Raw genomic sequence first — 22,183 nt, 5'->3', positions numbered from 1 at the left:
GCGAGAATGTATCTAATAGTTATTTTTGGTTTTTTTCATAAATTACTATTTCTTAAGTACTAGGTGCCTACTCAATCATGAAGTGCTAGAATGTTGCTTAAAATATTGTTAAGAAGCAAATTAAGATTATTTCAGAATAAGCCATCTTAAAAAAATAATAATCTACGCTTAAATTTTAATCTTCCCCACTAACTATATATACATGGTGTGTCTTCAGCTCTACCAGATTCATGCAGTCCTCCTGAACATTCGAGTAATTATGTAGTTGTTTCTCCCTTGTTCAAAACACTGTGGCCATAATTAAACAGGCAGGAACTTGACTTGTAACTGAATGTCTCAACGACACAAAACTGTACTTGCCATGTATGCAGCTCGGGTCTGCATTATTGTCATAATAATACAGATATGTTTATTCATTTATTTCCACAAACAGAAAAGAAATATGGAGTAAAACTTTGCAATCTAAGAGGGTCATGAGATATCAGGGATTTATGCATCTACACTATAGAAACCACAGCCACGTGAAATAGATACATTTACTGTAATGAGCAGTGCAACTCTTTCTATTAACTTCGGATCACTGTAAACTAAATATAAAGGCAAATAAGAATGGCTTAATGTAACATTTGAAAGCAACTGTGACTGTGTATAATCCAGGTTAATCCTATATAAAAATTTAAGCAAATTTAAATATAACATTTCATCAAGCAATACATCGAAGTATTCAGAGTATGATGCAATGTTTGTTTGTTTTAAATAGACCATTCTCACTTAATTCATTTTATATTAATCAAGAGGCATGATACTGAATATGATTGACAAAGCAACTGCTTTTGGGTACAAAGCACTGAACATCATATTTATCACAATAAGACAATCAAACATGACTGTTTCACTGCGAGGCATGGAGAAAAAATAATCACCCTATAACCTTTTACTCAGCTAATAATATCTCAAATGCAGAAATATTTTTTTTCTATGGCAATATACACAAATATATGTCCTCTATAAAGCAATGAATCAAACTAATCAGATCCACTGAAATCAATGGACATGGCTAATGCAAATCCATTGATTTCAATGGGTTGACTCTGCCTATAATTTAGTTGTATTCAACCCTAGATGTTTTACATGTTGATATTATACAAAAACTATTAATAATAAAGTATTTCTGGCTCTAAAATCAAGGATGCCTGTCATTACCTTTTATGGAGTGGTAGAGACATAACACTGGTAATGCCTTAACTTCATTTTTTTTATATCAGACCCAGGGTTGTATATTCCATATATTAGCTCCTCCTCTATGTGGATTACCTCCTCCACCCTTAACCATGGTTACATATTACATTGGCATTGATATCAACCAATTCTAATGCCAAGCTTCCCACTTAAGTAGAGTTTAGAGCTAGTTAACAAGCCCTGGTTAAGAAGGAACCTAATTATCACGCATCATGGTTAATGCATAACCATGCTTAAAACAGACAAGGAAAGGACCAGGGCAATTGCACTGAAAGAAGAGGGGAACGTGAGTGTGATCTCATGGCCCTCTCCCAGTTGCTTAGCACTGGTGATTGGTTAAGGGGTCACCAACATAATATAATAATAATAATAATAATAATAATAATAATAATAATAATAATTTATTATTTGTACCCCGCCCATCTGGCTGGGTTTCCCCAGCCACTCTGGGCGGCTTCCATAAAAACCAGAAATACATTAAAATATCACAGATTAAAAGCTTCCCTGAACAGGGCTGCCTTAAGATGTCTTCTGAATGTCAGGTAGTTATTTATCGCTTTGACATCTGATGGGAGGGCGTTCCACAAGGCGGGTGCCACTACCGAGAAGGCCCTCTGCCTGGTTCCCTGTAGCTTTGCTTCTCGTAATGAGGGAACCGCCAGAAGGCCCTCGGCGCTGGACCTCAGCGTCCGGGCAGAACGATGGGGGTGGAGACGCTCCTTCAGGTATACTGGGCCGAAGCCGTTTAGGGCTTTAAAGGTCAACACCAGCACTTTGAATTGTGCTCGGAAACGTACTGGGAGCCAATGTAGGTCTTTCAAGACCGGTGTTATGTGGTCTCGGCGGCTGCCCCCAGTCACCAGTCTAGCTGCCGCATTCTGGATAATGTTTGCAATGGCCCTGTGAAGTTAGTAAAGTGCAAAGCATTCCTTTGAAACCACAAACAAATATCCATATGGGGTCAACATATCCCTTAAGTGGAAAAATGTGAGTGAAAAAACTCAACTTCACCTAATTAAATGCTAATTTTGTAGGAATTCCTCAAAATAAGACTACACAATCCACCCGCCAGGCCCAGGAGGCTGAGCAATCTTAAATATTTTCTAATGTTAGTTTATTTTAGGTTTTTATAATTTAATAGTTTTAAGCAGACCTTCTGTATTACCATATACTTGTTTGGTCTTATTCCTACAATGATAATTCTTCCAATTCTGATTTTCTGAATCACAGCTGAATTGCTTGACTGCCTGTTTGTTCTGAAAGATACATTTTAACTTTGGAAAGAAAACAGCTTCTAACTTCATGAAATGATTTTTGTATTTAACCAATATAATCAGCCAAAGATAAACATGATAAAAGTTATTATATGGTGTCAAATATATTTATTACCTGAATATATTATCATCACATGCCTAAACATTAAATAGTCTGTCAATACTTCCAATTAAAAATATTTATACTGATAGCTAAAATTACTGATAGTTCCTTTACTACATAATATTGCAAAATATTTCTGTATGCTCAGTTGCTAGTGCAGCAGAATTGTCAGCAGTTTCTACAAATATGAAATGCAGTTGCAGTTTTCACATACAACTCACAGGTCAATGTATTCTCCCGTTTTAATAATGGCTTTTCCTATTACATTCATTATTCATATAGAAAAAGGATAGTACTTTTAAGGCATTATATTGCTTTCTTGAGGAATATGAGCTTTGTGACTTGAGAGGCCATTTTCTAAAGATCCTAATAGCCAAATGACATCTTGGGATATGCTATGCTCATACAGTATTTGCATAATAATGGAGGTATTTTATACATACGGGCTGAATTACACTTATCCAAGTTCTATTTTTAAAAATGGGAATTACAAAAATTCCCTATTAATTCCCTATTTCCCTAAAATAAATTCCTTTTTTTATAACGAAGATACAAAATCAGAATACAAATGTGAATAAAATAGGAACGTGAAATAGTTAGCATGAAGCAATTCTGTTGATTTCATGAAAGAATGCTTTAATGTTTCCTAATCAAACTAGATTTGAAAAGTGCTTATCTTTGACTGGATCATGCTCTATGTATTTTATGTTGAATTGTTGCAAAAGATCATTTTAATGTCGGTTCTCCAACTTATTTTTCAATTAAAAATTATTGTTTTATTTAAAGTATTTATGACAAATTTCAGAGCCACCAGAAATCATTTGCATCCTAGAAAGAACACCCCGCTAGGCATGATTCCACACCCAATAGGCATGAAAATGCATTCTTGAACGGGATACAAATGTCCATGAGATGCACTTGTTTCTTATATATAACTGTGTGCATTAGGATAAAAGGCATCTTTTTGCAATGGGGTCTACTTTGTCAATTAATTGAGACTTGAAGTCACAAAAATGATCTGTGTTACGTGTTGGTTTTTGTACTTGGTCCAGCAGTTCCCAATGCCATAGATATAAGGCACTTTTATAACACAACAGTCTTCAGCAGCGAAAACTAATATGTGAAAAATCAACTAAGTGATGATGGCTCTCACAAGCAGATTTGTATGGTTCTGACTAAATGTTGATGTTCAGAATAATCACCAAGTAGTATTGTAAGAAATAGGATTCACCTTGCGGGATGCTGGAGCCAATGGGATGGTTCATGTCCTCGTCACGTGACGCTAGGCAGGAGGACATGACCCATTTCATTGGCTCCAACATCCCTACTCGCAAATCTACACTTCAGGTAAGACCAATCGTTCTTTCTACAGGCCTTCAAAAGTTGACTCACTGGCAACTAATAGACCACTGTGGGAACAGAATGCAAAACTAGAGAGGCCTTTGATCAGATTCAGCAGGGTTCTTCTCATGACTATATCGGGTTTATTTCCAAGTAAACACTTTCAAAACAGAATTTCAAATCAGGTTTGTGTCATTCAACCGTGGGTTAAGACTTCAGTTTTATGCCACCATTAAGTATAAAAGGAAATTGTTGGAAAATATGGTCTTACCCTGACGAACACATCTTACATTCTAATGCCAATTCATGCTGTTGCTTATGCAGTCAAAACAACAACATCCACACATAAGGTGGTATCAGCAGATTTGGGTTCAAAGCTTCAAAGCTTGCTGAAGTAAAAAAAAGGTGGGGGAGAGGTGGGGTCAGGGATGTCCTATTGTGCTCAGCCCCCATGAAATGTTTACTGACAGAGGGGGGAAACCTGAAAACCATGTCAGAGAAGGAATGGAAAGGAGTGGCAGGAAATTGAGGATGACAAAAAAGACAGGTAGATACAAAAAGCGTCGAGAGAACTATCTCATTCTTTGGGTAGGTCATTTCTGGGTTCACACTGATAGGCAATTTTCAAATGTTCCCAGGGTCAAAAGAGCTGTTTCCAAAAATAGAGAAATCCAAGATTTTAATGTATCTGAATTAGACACCAGTCTACCTGACCCTCACCACAAACCCAAATGGAGAAAAAAATAATTCCAAACAAAACAGTGGGGATTGAGAATGCTCAATGGGTATAGAAAGCTGACTGATAGTTTTGGGGAGGGGGACCAGGGGGGAATGAGATGCAATGGCTAGAACCCTGAACAACAGAATTCACACTGCAATATTCTGTTGCATTTTCCACTTGCAACTGTCAATTTCACTTGTACATGATAGTCAAACATTATCTACATCAATACTGAGATCCCTATCTACCACTGTATTCTACAGCTGTTTGAAAAAGAAAAAGAAAAAGAATAACGTTTCAATGTTTCAAACTGAAGAAATTCAGGGTTAGAAAGGGAAGAGGGAACAGACACCAACAAAAACAGAGTTAATTCATATCTAGGCTTCTAAATCCTTAAGAAAATGTACCGGTAATTATTTTTGCTAGGAGCAAAATGCATTATTTTGAACCAAAATAATATGGAAAAAATAGTATACATGCTGGGAATTGTTTTTCACATAGCTTTTCAATATAATGCAGGCTACAGTACACCAAAAAGCAGAAAGATATTCAAATTAGAATAAAGAGACAGGTGTCCTGGAAGAAAAACACCAAACCTGTACTCAAAGGAACATCTGAATAAAATTGAGACATCTGCAGTAAAGTTTTACCTTCTCCCTAGAATGTTTGAGATGAACTCAGTGTAACACTGTCTTCCAAGAAAAGACAAAGTGATCAATGCAAGAACACATCAGGCTCCCTTGGACAGGCCAATCAATGCAAGAAAGAACCTTGCCCAGGGCCTTATGCAAATAGAAGCACGTCCTGCAACCTAGGGAGGGAACATGCGCAATAGATCAATTGGATCTGAAAAACCTTACAGCTATATCAGCCTCAGACAGTAAATATATAATGATGAATCCCTCACGTTCTCAGCTGAACTCTTAAACTAGGTTATTTTCAAAAGCTAGTTGAAAATTACAGGAGGTCTGTACAGAGCAATAGTGTAAGATGGCAAACTGAATTACAGTTTTAAAAGAACATAACAATGAACTATCAGTATCATTTCAGCAACATTAAGAAATCAAAATATTTAATTTAGCAAGATTGGTCTGAGAATAAAAACTTTTTAAAGCATCAGGTTTTTTAAAATCCAGTTCTTTCTGCACACTTCTCTGTACCTCTTGAAATGGAATGAATCATTGCCTTTTAATTACATTTTAAAAATTATTATTTTTTGACTCTTTCATTTAAATGTACTCTCAATATATGCTTCAACTTATTTGCATCCTCATTATAAAGGGGTCTTCAATGGAGCTAATGCTTATATAAAAGAAAGAAGAGAATTATTCTTCCTTCAACATATATCAAACATATTTAATATGACTAATAAAATATTTGTAAAGCTGCATTTACCTTAGACGGCAGACCACTTTCTGCATCAATGCAAATATAATAATTCATTGAAAAGGATAAATAGTAACAAATAATCCTTCTCCTGAATATTTGCACACACCTTTTTTTTTACAAATAATCATTCATTTTGAAAACAAATTCCTAAAATGTATCATGTTTGTAAACAAGATCAACATACTCTCCAACTTTTATAGAACAGTAATATAAGAATACTATTGGAGTAACAGCTAGGTAAGCACAAATAGAAGAGAGATACCCCCAAACAAATAATACAGCATAATCAAACTCCTTGGTAACTAACAGCTCAGGTGCAAGACCAAAGACAGAACAAGGAAAATAAAAATGTTTGTCATGAAACTGAGTATTAAAATGCTACTATATTTTCAGTTCTCTAAACTCTAAATTTTCAAATGGGAAATGCGATGTGAACTTAGGATGTCAACCCAACTCTTCCCTTAAGATCGTTTCATTTTATACTATAGCACCACTAAGCTGTGTCACCTTTAAAACAATTGGTGCGCTCAAATGCTTTCTATGTTAAATAAAGCATCAGATTTTCCAACTGTATGAAAAAGCAAATAATCAAGTACCTGACTGACCATTTTCATTGAGGTCTAAAGATTTCCAGTACTTCAATTAAAAATGCTTGAGGAGTAAGAAAAAATATTGCAAGATGGAGACTTGGAAAACAAATATATGTTATTTCTGTTCCTGTCCAAACCATGTGTAATGCAAGGGAGACGCAGGGAGACTTTCTTATGCCCTTCCTTTCAAAGTAGGCCAGTCACATCTCAAAATTATAACATACACCTTATTAATATCTATAACCCCCCAAGCAGAGTGAATTCTGGGAGGTAAAACCAATTACTTCCAAAAGAATCCAGAGAGAGTGGCCCCTGCACTTCTCAGCCATCTATCTATCTATCTATCTATCTATCTATCTATCTATCTATCTATCTATCTATCTATCTATCTATAGTGGTACCTTGGGTTACAAACACTTTGGGTTACAGACTCCGCTAACCCAGAAATAGTACTTCGGGTTAAGAATTTTACCTCAGGATGAGAACAGAAATCGCGCTGAGGCAGTGCGGCGGCAGCGGGAGGCCCCATTAGCTAAAGTACCTCAGGTTAAGAATGGCGTCAGGTTAAGAACGGACCTCCGGAACGAATTAAGTTCGTAACCAGAGGTACCACTCTGTCTGTCTGTCTGTCTGTCTGTCTGTCTGTCTGTCTGTCTGTCTGTCTGTCTATAAGATTTTCCTGGTCCATGCCTTCTCTCTTTTTCAGGTTGTACAGTCTTTCTTACATATCAGCTACATTTGTTATGAGACATTAGTGTTGAGTACAGTATAAGGTTGGGGAAGAAGAGGGGGGAGAGGAGGGGTGTTGTGGTGAGGCTTATATCTTTTGTACAGTGTACATAGTGGGTTTTGTGTCAGTGTCAACTTTTGTGTCAGTGTCTCTTTCTATTCATTTATTACATTTCCTTGGTAGTGAGAGGTATTGAGGGGCAGGGTGTGGTTGGTTGTCTGCAGTGGGGTTTGTTTGTATTCGCGAGGGGGGAGGGCTTGTTGGGTCAGGTAAGCCAGATTGATTTGTATGCTGTCGGTGGATCCTTGTTGTCTTGTTGGTATGTGATACAGGGGAGCCATACTAGGGTGAAGGCATCCTCTTCTATTTGTGCCCACGTCAGTTTCAGTCTATTGGTAAGTTTTTCTAGTAAGGCTTTTCCCATACAGTTTGATACCATTGGTCCACGTTTACTCCTGACAGGTTTCTCCAGTGTCTGGCTATGAGGCTTCTGCATGTTGAGAGTAGGTGGGTTATAAGCTCTGTATAATGTTAGTGGTCATTATGAAACTTGGAAGTCGTCCAGTAGGGCCAGTTCTAGGGTGAGTTCTAATACCTATTTAGTTATTTTGTATATCTCTTGTAGGACTTTGTGGTTACCATCCCCTTGCCATGTTCCTCTGCAATCAGGTTTTCGAAGGTGGTCAAGGGTCTAGTGGCTTCTGATTTTACTGCTGAATTGTTTAAGAAGGCATGTAGTTGCTGGTGAGTTAGCCAAGGTATTTGGGTGTCCCTTAGTTTGTCTTGTGGTTCTTGTGTTGCTATGGGTTTTTGTAGAAGTCTTTTAGACTTCTGCCAGGTTTTTATCTGGAGGTTTTGTGCTGCATGTTGGGATAGTGGTTGATAGGCCGGGGGGTTGGTGGGGATAGGGAAAGTTTGCCTACTTTTCTTTATCTCAGTTTATGAGGAACAACAGATGCCTTCCCCACTCTGAGATTCAGAACATCCTGCTCTTTTCCCCATGAAATCCCACTTTTCTACTCAAGTAGTATGCACTCAGCAGCAAGGTACATGGAAGATTACAATAATAATAAACAATAAACTTAGTTGGTCTCTAAGGTGCTACTGGAAGGAATTTTTTTATTTCTTTTCACTACGGCAGACCAACATGGCTAACAACCTGTAACTAAAATAATCCTAGAGTTTGGCATAAACACACTTCAGACCCCAAGAGCCAAATTATATGAAGTTCTGTTAAAAATAACAAGGAAGGAAGAGGCAAACAGGTAAGCAGAATATTGAAAATAAAGAGAGAACTTTCCTAGTTATTTATAAAGTAGCTTCTAGTCTCCCATGAGTAACAACAGAGCATGCAGTCCACTGCAGAATTTCTGATGATCCCAGACCAACTTGTGATGGAATGTGAGTGGTCCTGATGTGAAGGCAAAGGCTGCCTGGCCACAGGCTATTTTTAAGCCTATTCATGCTGGGTGGGGTGACAGCCAATAAAAGCACAAGTCACATTTGCAAGGTAGTCTTTAAACAAATTAAGGGAAGTCTGGGGTGGGGGTGGGGACATGGCAGACACCTTTTGGGATTTGGGAAATGGTTATTGCTTTATCTTATTGTCAAGACAGACCCTAAAACCTTCCCAACATGCATGTGAGCATTTGAATATGGGCAAGGACAGTATGAAGAGACACTTCAGGAACTGTGGACACCTTACATATTCCAGGTGCCAGGCAAGTTACTCATACCTGAAGCACAAGTAAGTTGCATAGCACAGAGAGGGAACTCAACTTGCAGATGGGAAAGACACACAGACCTCCCAATCCTGCACTGTCTTATTAAGCTGCCTGGGCATTTTTCTGTGTTTTTCCACTGGAAGGAGAAATGGTGAAAACTTGATTTCTGTGAAGCTGCACTGATACACCACTGGGCCACACCCTAGAATATTAGGACAAATCTTCCATCAATATAAACTGAGGTAATGCGACTTGGTTAACACATACAGTTAATCTGGCCCATAGTAAGAAATATAAAGAATGTGGAATGAAGGAGCAAAATAACATAAAAAATCAGGAGTCTCCTCTTTTTATATTGATACAAAATGATACAAGTTGTATAATATAAGGAAGTTAGGCTGGGGAAAAAGAGGTTCCATTCTCCTTTAACACTTTAATCTTAACAGAACATAGTCCAGTTTTATCAGAACTACATTAATTTCCCACCATGTCTATGCCATGAAAGACTACTCAGCCGAGGATTAGATATAAAAGCGCAGCACACAGCAGTGTGGGTAGTCATTCAGCTTCTTATGTAATAGGTTTATCAAGTCAGCATTTAAGGATTTATACCAAGTGTCTTTATAATTATGTTAATTGGTAGATAACACATGGGTCAACTATAAACTACTCAATATTTTCAAATAGCGAAGCAACACTAAGATGCACAGAAGCATGGATACATTTAGTGTAATCAAAAAGATTTAGCATGCTTTTTATTGATTTCAAATTTAAGTCCCTGCGATCTCTGGTTAGCAACAATATTAACCTCTGGATACACTGAATATGGAGTTGTATGGGCTAACTATTGCATTTACAGTATATACTATTTTTTTGTTATACTTGACTTTTTCTTAAAGAGCCAATATAGTATTGGCATCAAAAGTCTATTTTTGAATTGCTGCTTTGACAAACACTAATAATTCAGAGTCCAAGACTTTATGATTAAGTGTACTGTAGAACTCTAACATGTCCGCTTGTCCCTCTGATTCTCATTATTGTCTCAAAGCCTGATTCTCACGAAACATTTCTTTTACACTGGATTTGCCTGCAGTCATGTCAGTGACACAGCTTATCCAACTAACAGTGAAAGTACATTTGCTCAATAGCTTTCACATTAGGACCAAAGAAGAAAAACGATATGAACAACATATATGAACATATGAAGATGCCTTAAAGTGGCCTCATTCATGTGCAATGCTAAATCATAGTGAGGAGAACAAAAGTATTTACTTCTGAATTTAAACTATTTATGATTTGTCTTTATCCCCAAACCAGGACAAACTAGTTAGTTTAAACTATGATTTGTCTGAGCCCATTCCAAAATGTGCCTTACAACATGACGTGTTCAGACACACCATAGTTAAAACTAACTGAAGTTCTTCCCAATCTGGACATTACATCAAACTGTGGTTAATTTAAAACTGGAAACAAAAGCTTCTGACTCCCCTCTTTATGGTGTACCAGAGAAGTGTGGAGGAGAGGGCATGCAAGTCCATGCCTCACCCAGCCTCATTCCCATCAAAAGTACTCCATCTAGCCCAGAATTGTCTGCTCTCACAGACATTCTCCTAGGCACCAGGCAGAGCTCCCAGATCCTATTAGCTGGAGCTGTCAGGATTTGACCCTAGGACCTCTGCCTCCAAAAGTTGGGAAAACTTTGGCGACAACCTCTTTGCAGTGTTGCACCACAGGTGAAGTGGGGAAACAAGAAACACTTGTGTGCATGTTCAAGCCCTTGCACAACAGAGGCTTTCTTTGATATTCACTCTGTTACAATACTATTGCTTCTTCCCTTCAACCTTCAGAGAATAATAATTAACAACAACAAACCCCCCTAGGTTTCACACTAGGCCCCAAACCTTGAAATACATTATACGTCTGTTCTTTTATCAGTATTTAGTTTCTTTTATCAGTATTTGGTTTCTAAAATACTACAGTTGTTCTCAATTCAGACTCCCAATAGCCACCATGGTAGGTGAGTGCCTTGAAACATTCTTAGAAACCAGTAGTAATTTGTTTCCCATTCTTGGACTCTGCAGGTGTATGAAGTGGGGTCATATAGGAAAACCGCACTGGAAATGAAGTATGAGTAACTTGTATACATGTGCAACTGAAACAGCCACCAGCAGTGGCAACATCGAAGGTTAGGGGAGTGGACATTTATAATCATTTCCTCCCACATTCAAACCTTTACTTGATCGTCTTGCCACCAGAAAGAGAGAAAAGCTCTTGATTGTCCAGCTGCCTGGTTGAAAAGCAGCCCTAGCACATCTGGTGCTTTCTGGTCTTTTCTGGTCCTGATTACTACATTGCACATATTAGGGTAAGGGAGTTATTGTTTCCATGGTCAGTATGGAACTTCAAAGAGCAACAGTTATACCAGCAGCAATATTTAGACCAGGAGAATGCAGCTTTTCCATCATTCACCCCAGTATTTTCAGATGTTACCAATGCCTTTTAAAAAGTTGGCGATAGCCAACTAAGTCATACTCAGAGTAGACCCTTTGAAATAAATGGGCTTAATGCCAACGATTTCAATGGATCCGAGTATGATTGGTATTGGACACTGCCCTTTCTTTATGTATTAATCTTTATTATCAGCCACCTTAGAGGTGTGTTGTGAAGAAAGGCAAGATATAATTATTTTAAATAAATTGCCTTTGGGAAAGTGCTTCCCCTACTGCATTTGTGGGCCCCCCCCCACTACTCCTGTTCTTTTAAAATTTCCATTCTAACTTCTTCAGGGTTGGGGCCTTTTTAATTTTGTTCCTCTCTAAAGTACACATATCAATGGTAGTACATAAAAATTAATACATTCCTTTGAGAAGTTGCTTTAAACATGGAGCTTCTCTTTATTTACATACTTCATAGTACTAAGAATTTAATTAGAACCATGCTATCTATGTCTAGCTCTCAGTAGGCAAAGCAAGAGGTGAGCTATGGGGTAAGTAATAATCTCTATTTCAATGACAGTATAAAAGGAAATATGAAAAAAAAAGTGATATGGTTAGAATTTTGAAATTCCATAAGAAGAATGCTATGACACACATCTATTTTGGGTACTGTATATTGAGAACAGTAATTTACTTTTAGTTATCTATTAGCCTAAAATTTAATTTCAAACTTTTAATTTGTGTATCTTACATTTTCTCAGTCTTACCATTAGTTCACATTTGAAAGCAACCCTGTATCAGGAAAAAAAATTATGTCTAATGTTTTACAATTTTTTAATGTGTTGTAAGCTGCCCAGTGGGCTTATATTAATAATAATTATTAGTTCTTACATAACATGTTAAAAACAATTTATTTAGATATATTTATTGGTGAAATTTTATTTCCCACACATATTGAGTCACATTCAGTTATTTATTTTGTAATCTATGAACCCTGAAAGGCTGGAGAACAGTAGCTCCTCAGTACAATAACAAGAGAGCTTGGTGGGCTGTCACACAGTATGATGTAGTGTAGGCTCACTGTATTTCCTCTAAGAACTCACTATATAGTTCTTCCCTTACCCCTGCCCACTGAAGTGCTCATCCTCTCATTGGAATATTAATGTGAAGCCAAGAAAGCCAAGATAACTATTTTAATGTTTGCATTCATTTTGATCAAAATTCCAAACACAGCAAGCTAGAAACTCCTCCTTCTACAACAGATGCTACAGGTTGTCACACTACAGGTTCAAAATATGTTAAAAGTCTTGTTCTACTCTGAAAGTCCTAATTTGGCATCTCCTGCTTAGTTTACTGGTAAATAGTTAAATTAAATGTTGTTAAGAAACTACTTCAAAACTAAACTCTTGCTATGTAGGGGCTCCAATTTAGTTACCTTAACTTGAAATTGAGCTGCAAAGCTTGCAGATGGGTGATTTGCTTTGGTTTACCAAAGTCGGTCCAACTCTTAAGCAAGTGACCTCAAGCAACAATATTGCTTGGAAAACCATGGTTTTATATATGTATTTCTTAGATGTATATAACAACATCACTATATCTATCTGTGCATAGGTTTTAAATGCATATCCTGCTCTTACATGGGTCTTGTATAATAAATATCTGAAAAGTTTACAGGTTTATTTTTTTGTATGCAAAATGATTCAATAATCAAAACTTTATTGAGCATAGTGGTTACTACCTAAAGTTCCAACTCATCAAATGAGACTAAGAAGGAGGAAGCTGACAGGCAGTGCCACACACTAGACTGGATGCAATTATGAAGGGAAGTAGCTAGGGTGACAGAGAGCAGAGTGAGGTTGCTGGGGGCAGCCCCCCATTTGCCCTAAAGGACCAGTTTGCACTGCTCTATTCCATGGGACATTTTTCTATGTCTGTCTCTAAGGTACAACAGTTACTTCATGGTGACTCTTACATTTCTGAAATGATTGTTTGAATTGGCTTAGTGAAAAAGATCATGTATTCCCTAGCAGCACTTAAATATCACAAAAAACCGTTAAATAAATATTTGGAAATAAATTATTTAAGAAGACAAGAACCACTGTAGCTCACTGTTAAATATATTTTTCACTCAATAAACATTCCTGTTTTTTAAAGGACAAAAAAAGCCAAATGTTTGGAAAAAGTGAAGTATTTCAACAGTTGATTTATCAATCATTCAGGTTGCCTGTACTTACAGCAAATAAATATATTAAATACATTGTTAAAACTCTTTTCCATAGTATAGATCTTTTCTTAAATCGGTTATCTTCTGTGAAATGTATTCTTCAGAACTAGTTTTGCACGTGTGATAGATATGTGATGTCCCAGTGGCTATATATTATATTCTTCCTCCCATGCACACACCTCCTGCAGAGATAGCAGACTACAGAAGCTGACCCTTACTGAGACCATCTTGTCTATCTGACAAAGCTCCTTTTTAACTTCTTACTTACTGCTTACTTCCTGCGATGGAGAAAAACTTTAGCTCTGCTTGTGATAATTTCACAGGCCCTGAGTACCCTGACCCTAGAAGCCCCAAGGTCAGAAGTCAAATCTTGTTCTGAAACATCTGTGTGCTTCATATTAAAGTAGAACAAAAGTGGAGAAATATCCACCAGCGTGACAAGAGAAACAAGCAAAATGGGAATGACACATTGGTCATCTGTTAGCCATGCCATCTCAAGCCAGTGACTGAAAAAGGAGAGGGGAAGCTTTAGTTCAAAACGGTTTTGAATCTTAATACTTCAAGCAAACATTTCTATTTTTAAAATTAAGAATTAACAAACTGAATGTGTTACATCTCTTGCCAACAGAGTTCCTCAAATTAACAGTCTGCTAAAAACATAAATCATTACAATATATGGGGGAAATTATATGTATCATTTAAAATGTTAATTGTTAATAACGTCTTTTGAAAACACGGAAGGTCTTTTTACTGCTTACTTCTGCATAGCACTGACTAGACAAGACAATATTTTCTGGTTACAGAGGGTGATAAAAATGTAAAAAATTACAGCTGATCATGTCAGTCAAATATTTGGGAGGCTAGACAGATAATTCTCTGTTTTCTGTTCATCATTCACAATACGGCTGGAGAAACAGTGAAGCAACAAGAACAATTAGCATATTGCTTTCTGAAACAGGAAAACTTGTTCCAGCACTGGAAAAATTGGGAAACCATGTGACAAATGAACATCTTTCTTATTCATTGCCTAGTTGTGCCAGATACATACTAATCAAAGTCGAGAAAACAAAGTATCACAGGAGCATCACTTTCCTATCATCTCTAAAACCAAAAGTTCATTTTATTCACCAAGCAGTAAAGGACTAAAAACAAACAATTTTCAATACAGGAGTACCATCTCTACATGTAAAATTCATAATGTCATCCATCTCCATTATAAAACAAAATAAATATAAAACTAAATGACCTTTAAAAGTGTATTTTGGTTCCCTACCATGTAACTGGTGCATTCATACTATTAACTATGGGTGTAGTCAAGGTCAGGGGTCAGGAGGGCCATTTAGCCTAGGGCCTCAAGCTCAAAAAAGGCCTCGAATCTAGACACTTGTTAATTTTTTGGCATTTAATAAGTTTCTCAACTTGTTTTTTGGTGCACTGAACCAAATTGTGACATACTACCACCTTAGAGCTGCAAATTTGAAAACATAAGAGATGTGATTTGGTAAAAGACTTCTGTTGTTGTTACCGTAACTGCTTTTGTCTTATGCTTAATATCAACTGTGACACTACAAGAAAGCAATATTTCCCCTCAATAACTAGGTGCAATTGCACAGCACACACAAAAGCATAGAAAAGCATTCACTTTAAAAGGAATTAAATTCTCTCTCACACACAAACTTTGTTTTTGTGTATTGCCTTTTTTTTAAAATTATAGCTAGGGACAGTGGTAGCTGGTCCATTAAGTCAACCAGGGTTTAGCAAGTGAAATGGCAACAAAAATTAAAATCAAGCCATTTCTCCCTCACAAAACTGCTAACAGAATGATTTTGGAATCTCCCCCATCTCACTCCCTCTTTCCCCTCCTTCTTTCCACTTCACTCACCTCCTAACATATGCACTATTTATGGAAAGCCTTCACAGCCACAAGCATAATACAATACAAAATGTAGTAATATACTTTGTCGGTTGCCCAACAGAACAAGTGAAAGAAACCCAAGTTTGTATTGAGCTACCTCAAATAAGCTTAAATATAGGTAAGATTTTCACAGCCACAGGGGACAACTCAAGCTGTGATCCTATGCCCCCTTACCTGAGAGGAAGCCACAGAGACATTTGTATGATTGCACTGTTTAACAGTGACATCTCCTACTTATACTATGCAACTCATGACATACTCATTCACAGGAGGAATAACTTGCAAAAAGCCAAACTGAATATCGGAATCATCGCATGCATGTTTAATATCTTGTCTAAAAACAAAAGAGCAATGCTTTACTTTACATCATTAAAGCTGCTAGTCAGAAAGTGATAAAGCAACAGGAGCCACTCTTGGCAATCCTTTACAGCATGCATAAAGTGCACTCACGACATATCTAGAGTCCTTCCCCCCCCCCCAATTGCATGGAAACCAAAGGGTGTGAGACCCATACAACTTCAAAGAATTACAAAGCAATATGGTCCAGTATGCTTTCTATTTCAGTTTCTGCAACAGTCAAATGCCCACATATTTATCATTCATTCTTACATACAATAAAAATAAAACACAGTACTGTAGTCATATCACATCATTTTGTTCTCTGGTATAAATACCCACAGACAATATGCATGAACAAAAGATATGTCAATTGAGAATGCTGATACTAATCCATCAATATCTTATACTGTTTGTTAACAGCAAACTGAATGCGTATGTATCCTTACATAGTAAAAATAACACTATCCATGGACAAGGGAGAGGTATAAGCAGGCTGGGGAAATCCCAAGATATGCAAGTATATTACAAATTCTCAGGAGCAAGAACATTACTAACACTCCTACAAGGACTAATTTTATTAGGTCCGAGATAAAGAGAAATAAACTGTATGAGCCAAGGGCCATATAGGTATTTTCAGTCCTTTTACCCATTTAAAATGGGCAAAACTTTTCTAGATGCCTGTAGGATCAAAATTCCAAAATGTAAACATGTCCTATGTCCAATCGCCCACACTATTCTATCTAGTTACAGGTTGTTCTGATTCTCATTACTCTAATGGAGGCCCTTCCAATATTGTCTGAGACAAAGGGAAGGATCTTACTATGGGTGTTGTGAAATTTCAACTGAGCCTAGCTTGAATACAAATCCCAGGAGTTCACAAGACCCGCCCTCAAATCAAGAAACAAGTTTCCCAACCCATGAACTTCCTCTCTCTGTTCACGCATAGATCCTAGGAAGAAAAGTGGGATATAAATGTAGCAAATAAATCCAAGGACTGAGGGAAGAAGTCTAGTGATTCTTCCTGCCTATCTCTATTACTTCTTTTCGGCCATCCAAAGCCATCACCATAGCAGCCTCCTACACCATTCCCCACTTCCCTTCACAGAGCATGTGAGTGTATAAAAAGAACAGGGAAAGTAGTGTCCTTTCATCCCATCCTTGATCGCCCTATGTAAATACAAAAGGTTCCCTTAAACAAACAACTGTCCCGTAAAACACCATGTCCCCTGATTAGGATGGGATAAGGAGGAGGAAAAGAAAGAGAACGATCTGGGGGGAGAGGGCCATTTTTCTCACCATCACTTCTGCCCCCCTACTAAGAGAAGGAAATGTGATATGTTTAGAGGGGTTTGGAGTAGCAGGAAAGAATGAGGGGCTGGAAATGAGGGGGGTATAGGCATGACTAGTTTGTAAGATTGTGAACTACCCTGAGATCTTCGGAAGGAGGGTGGCATACAAATTTATTAAATAAATAAATAAATAAATAAATAAATAAATAATAATAATAATAATAATTAAAGCCTGCATTTTTATGCCCCATGGCACAGTGGTAGACTGGAGGGTGGGAAGAAGTGTCATATTTTACTTTGCACAGAATGATCTGGATGGATGGAAATGCTGCGTGTGTGCAGCATTGCGTGTGTGCAGCACTGCGTGTGTGCAGCACTGCGTGTGTGCATCTGTGTTTGTTTGTATGTATGTTTGTGTGTGAGATTGTATGCATGGGGGTGTGGATGCATGGGGGTGAGATTGTGTGTGAGATTGTGTGTGAGATTGTATGCATGGGGGTGTGGCTGCTTGTGTATGTGTGTATATGTGAAAAAATGAGTGTGTGAAATAGAGTTCTGTATGTCTCTCTCTCTCTCTCTCTCTCTCTCTCTCTCTCTGTGTGTGTGTGTGTGTGTGTGTGTGTATGTATGTGTGTGTATATATATATGTATATATATATATATATATATATATATATATATATATATATATATACAAGACTCTCATCTCCAGAACCAAACGCCTGGCTGACAAAGACCACTTGACAACTGAGTTACAGAATCTCTCAAACGTGTTAATTGCCAATGGATACCAGCAAAACAGGATTACGAAGCTAATCCAAAAGGAAACACCCCCCAAAAACCAAGACACAGAAGAAAACAATGGCATGGCCCTCCTTCCTTATATCAAGGGCACTACAGATAAAATTAGCAAAATCCTCCATAAACACAATATCAAAACAGCCTTTTGCACCAACCAAAAAATAGCCAATATCCTCAGAAACCCCAAGGATAAAATCCAGTTGGAAAACCAAGGGATCTATGAAATACCCTGCAAAGTCTGCCCAGCCACGTACATTGGACAAACAAACAGACGAATAAATGCACGTATCGCAGAACACAAGAATGCCATCAAAAAAGAAGAAAAAACTTCCTCTCTTTTCCAACACATGAAAGAAACAGGACACGAAATTAATTTTGCAGATTCCAAATTGCTCTTTAACACGGAACATCACCACAAGAGAATAATCATGGAAGCCATCGAGATAGAGAAACACCCTCACAACATGAACAAGCGTGACGACACATCCCGCTTGCCAGACATCTGGAAATTAGCCCTCCCCACAAAAACTGACACCAGATCCAGAGGCACACAGAACGCCAACACCAATCAACCACACCAGACCCAAACCCAGACCCTCTCCACAGATGAATTACAGACACCATCCAGTAGCCAATCCATGGTGGCACCTCCGGATGCTGCACCCCCCTGCAATCCCTACACAGATCTGGCTGACACAAGCCACAAAACCACAGCTCGCCCCTATACACGAAGCCAAGCCAGAGCACAACTAAGCACAGTACAGCCATCTTCTCATGAAAACTCTTCACAAAGTTCAAGAGGTCAAGACACAAAGACTTTAGCAACTAATCCACACCTAATGACCCACCTAAGTGGTACTCAGGATATCACTCAAGAAATCACTCAAGATATCTCTCAAGTAATTAAGGAACAAAAGAAGAAAAGGCACACTAGCCTGGGAACTTCCTCTCTGCCCAGAACATTGGAGGCTATACACCACACCCCCTCTACAGTATTTATAGGAACTCAAACACTGAGATCCTGCTCTGTTCCAGTAACAAGAAGCCGAAAGCACCAGCCTGAAGATGACGAGTGAGACCTCGTCGAAACGTCGCCTAGACACCCCAACTTTTACACGGGAAAACACCCGAGGACACCAAAACCTGCATTCCTGTACCCGTGAAAATCTACGAAAGCAAATATATATATATATATATATATATATATATATATATATATATATATGCTTTCGTAGATTTTTCGTAGAGATCCTGCTCTGTTCCAGTAACAAGAAGCCGAAAGCACCAGCCTGAAGATGACGAGTGAGACCTCGTCGAAACGTCGCCTAGACACCCCAACTTTTACACGGGAAGACACCCGAGGACACCAAAACCTGCATATATATATATATATATACACACACACACACACACATGCATGCATGCATACATTGCCTTGTCTACGGCTGGCATGAGGCCCTTTTAAGGATGCCTGACTGTCAACGTGGCTCTTGGGTCAAAAAAGGTTATCCAGCCTTGTTTTACTTAGCAAAGGGGGGGGGGGGAATGAATGAACATAGCCATAGCATATAAAGGAAATATGGTTTTAAGTCCACATACTTAAAAACAACAATATCTAACACTTTGGCAACTATGTGAACAAAAGAAAATAAGGAATAACCAAACAGCAATACTCACCAATTCCACAAATGCAAGTCCACCATAACTGTGAGCCACAAAAAAAACATTTTCAGCTGCTGATTGGGAGATAAAGTGGTCCCATATGTAAATTGCATGTTCTTCAGGAGAGCCATTTTCCTAGAAAGTGAAGATAACACTAATTATGATCATGCTTATTTATTTGGAGCTTGAGATATGCTAGATGCTTTTTAAAAAAGTAAACAAAATGTTCCTGCCCAAGAGGCTTATAATCCAAATAGACAAGAAACACAATGGATAAGAAGGGTTTTTTAAAAAGAGAAAAATAATATGCAGATATGCACCACACACTTCTTTAAACAGACACACACAACCCCCTTCCTAACATGCAGTACATTCACTAAGAAGAAAATGGAACATCATAACTTGCACATGTTATAAAATAGGGAGCTTTTTTTAAAGAAACAGAAGGAAATATAAAGTAAAAGAGAGATAGCAAGGCCAAAAGAAGTTAACTTTTAAGGAGCTTTTAAAGAAGAGAAAAATCAAAGAACAAACAAGAGTGGGAAGAATGAAGAACTGTAGCTGCAACACACTGACCAGAGGCAAGTACAAAACAGAAAGAAACTGATAATCACAATTATTTTGCAACACGTACCCTACCCTAATCTTTTCTCAGCCATCATTGTTTAGTTTTACATTCCTCTCTTTATGCACTTTAAGATAACATTTAAAACCTATTACATCTGAAATACAATGGTCATAGACCATCTAATTCCTTTCAATAGCTGTCCCACTGAAACAAACATTTACCTATATTGTGATAATATATGATTAATATAGTGATGTTGTTGCACTGTGTATTTTCCTGCACCTGATCCCTATCACCTGCTCTACATCACCAGACTAGGGAAACAACATGCAGGAAACTTGCACAAGAGCTTTATAGGGAAAAAGGAGAATTAGATAGTGTTGGTAGCAGCCTGAGGTCAACCTTAATGTCAAGTTCTACGAAAATCTGTAGCAGAAAAATAAGGAGAAGTTGATAGAAACATTTTAAATTCCAGCTATGGGAAGCTAAATAGTAATGCAGGGTCTACCTTACCTAAAGCCCATGAGACATAGGAGATAGAGAATGCAAGGTAGAACCATCCCTATTCATTTTAATTTGTGGATGAAAGGAGGCAGCTGTAACTACTGGCTTTGTCTTCCTTGTTCAATCTAATGAACCTGTTCTTTTCACAAAAGGTTTAAAACCTTAAAATTCCTGCCTAATTAGACAAATCTCATGTCTCTTTTTTGGGGGGAAAACAAGTTAACACTTTATGAATAGAATTTAACAAGTCATTTAATGCAGTGATAAGTTTTAAAAGCTTTATTCTTAATTATTATCTTTATTTTAGTTCTCTTACTAGGAGAAGGCAGAATTAGTACATCTTACTATCTGTCAGTAACTATTAAAATTATCAGACATATCAGATATTGAGCACCTGTCAATCCAGTGAGCTGGAAATTCAATGAAAGACTACTCAGAAGATAAGGGAAATTTGGATTATTTAAGAAAAAATAATAAAAGATTATTTGATCACATATAAAATCCATAAAATTAAAAGCTACAGTGCATATTCATTTAATGATTACTTTAGTTATTTAAGGGAAAGTGTACAGAAAAAATAGGTTTTTTATTTCTAACTTTTGAATGTTCTATAGAACACAAGATTTATACCAGACAAGGGTGAAATATTAATAAATATACCAGTTAAACACAACATGTTTAATTATATTTACATTATTATTAATGGTTTTGTAGAGATAGGCCTAAGCAGAACCTGCTTATTTTGCTGCTAGGAAGAACTGGTAATTCCAAAATAGACAATACTGTCATTTGGTACTTTTCCTTATCTGCCTTGGAGCTTAATTTTATAGGATTCTGTAGCAGAAAATTGTGCAATTTTGCCCCACTTACCTTGTATTTGATGCCAGAGTAGCACAAAGTGATATGTGCTTAATGAATACAACAAAATAGGGCAGAGCAACTAACGAGAATAGCAAATAAGGAACACTTATTTTGAAAGAGGAGAATCTCAGCTTTAATTTTTGGCAGGAACATAGGAAGGAACTCTGGATATTAAGGCCCAGGACCACCCCACCTTATCTTTGCCTTCCCACCTTGCTTATTTGCTTTCTAACAAATACCTTTCTTTTCTGGCAAGTGTTTGGCTGGCCAAGCTGATTATTGTTTTATTATTTGAAGAACATGGATTTTTTTAATGTTACTATTATCTACCATTCAGAACCCAACATGGTAGTAAATAGCCCATTATGGCTGGTAGCCACTGAAAGCCATAATCTTCTATGAAGTTGTCTAATTGCCATTTAAAGCTGGTGGGCATCACCCCAGCTTGTGGAAGCAAATTCTGCCCTGAAATCT

At 37.5% G+C, this 22,183-nt stretch overlaps 1 protein-coding gene across 5 annotated transcripts in view; it reads right to left on the bottom strand.

Annotated features, from left to right (window-relative positions):
- Positions 1-22,183, bottom strand: part of ARB2A (ARB2 cotranscriptional regulator A) — a 204,628-nt gene that overhangs the window by 83,534 nt on the left and 98,911 nt on the right. For all 5 annotated transcript variants that reach the window (XM_081880534.1, XM_081880536.1, XM_081880537.1 and 2 more), the window contains one exon: positions 19,792-19,911. In XM_081880534.1, coding sequence (XP_081736660.1) covers positions 19,792-19,911 — 120 coding nt within the window. The remainder of the gene's footprint in view (positions 1-19,791; positions 19,912-22,183) is intronic.

The sequence above is a fragment of the Podarcis erhardii genome, assembly GCF_964252035.2.
Source record: "Podarcis erhardii genome assembly, chromosome: 11".
Taxonomy (NCBI): domain Eukaryota; kingdom Metazoa; phylum Chordata; class Lepidosauria; order Squamata; family Lacertidae; genus Podarcis; species Podarcis erhardii.
This window is presented reverse-complemented; position numbering and strand designations above follow the sequence as displayed.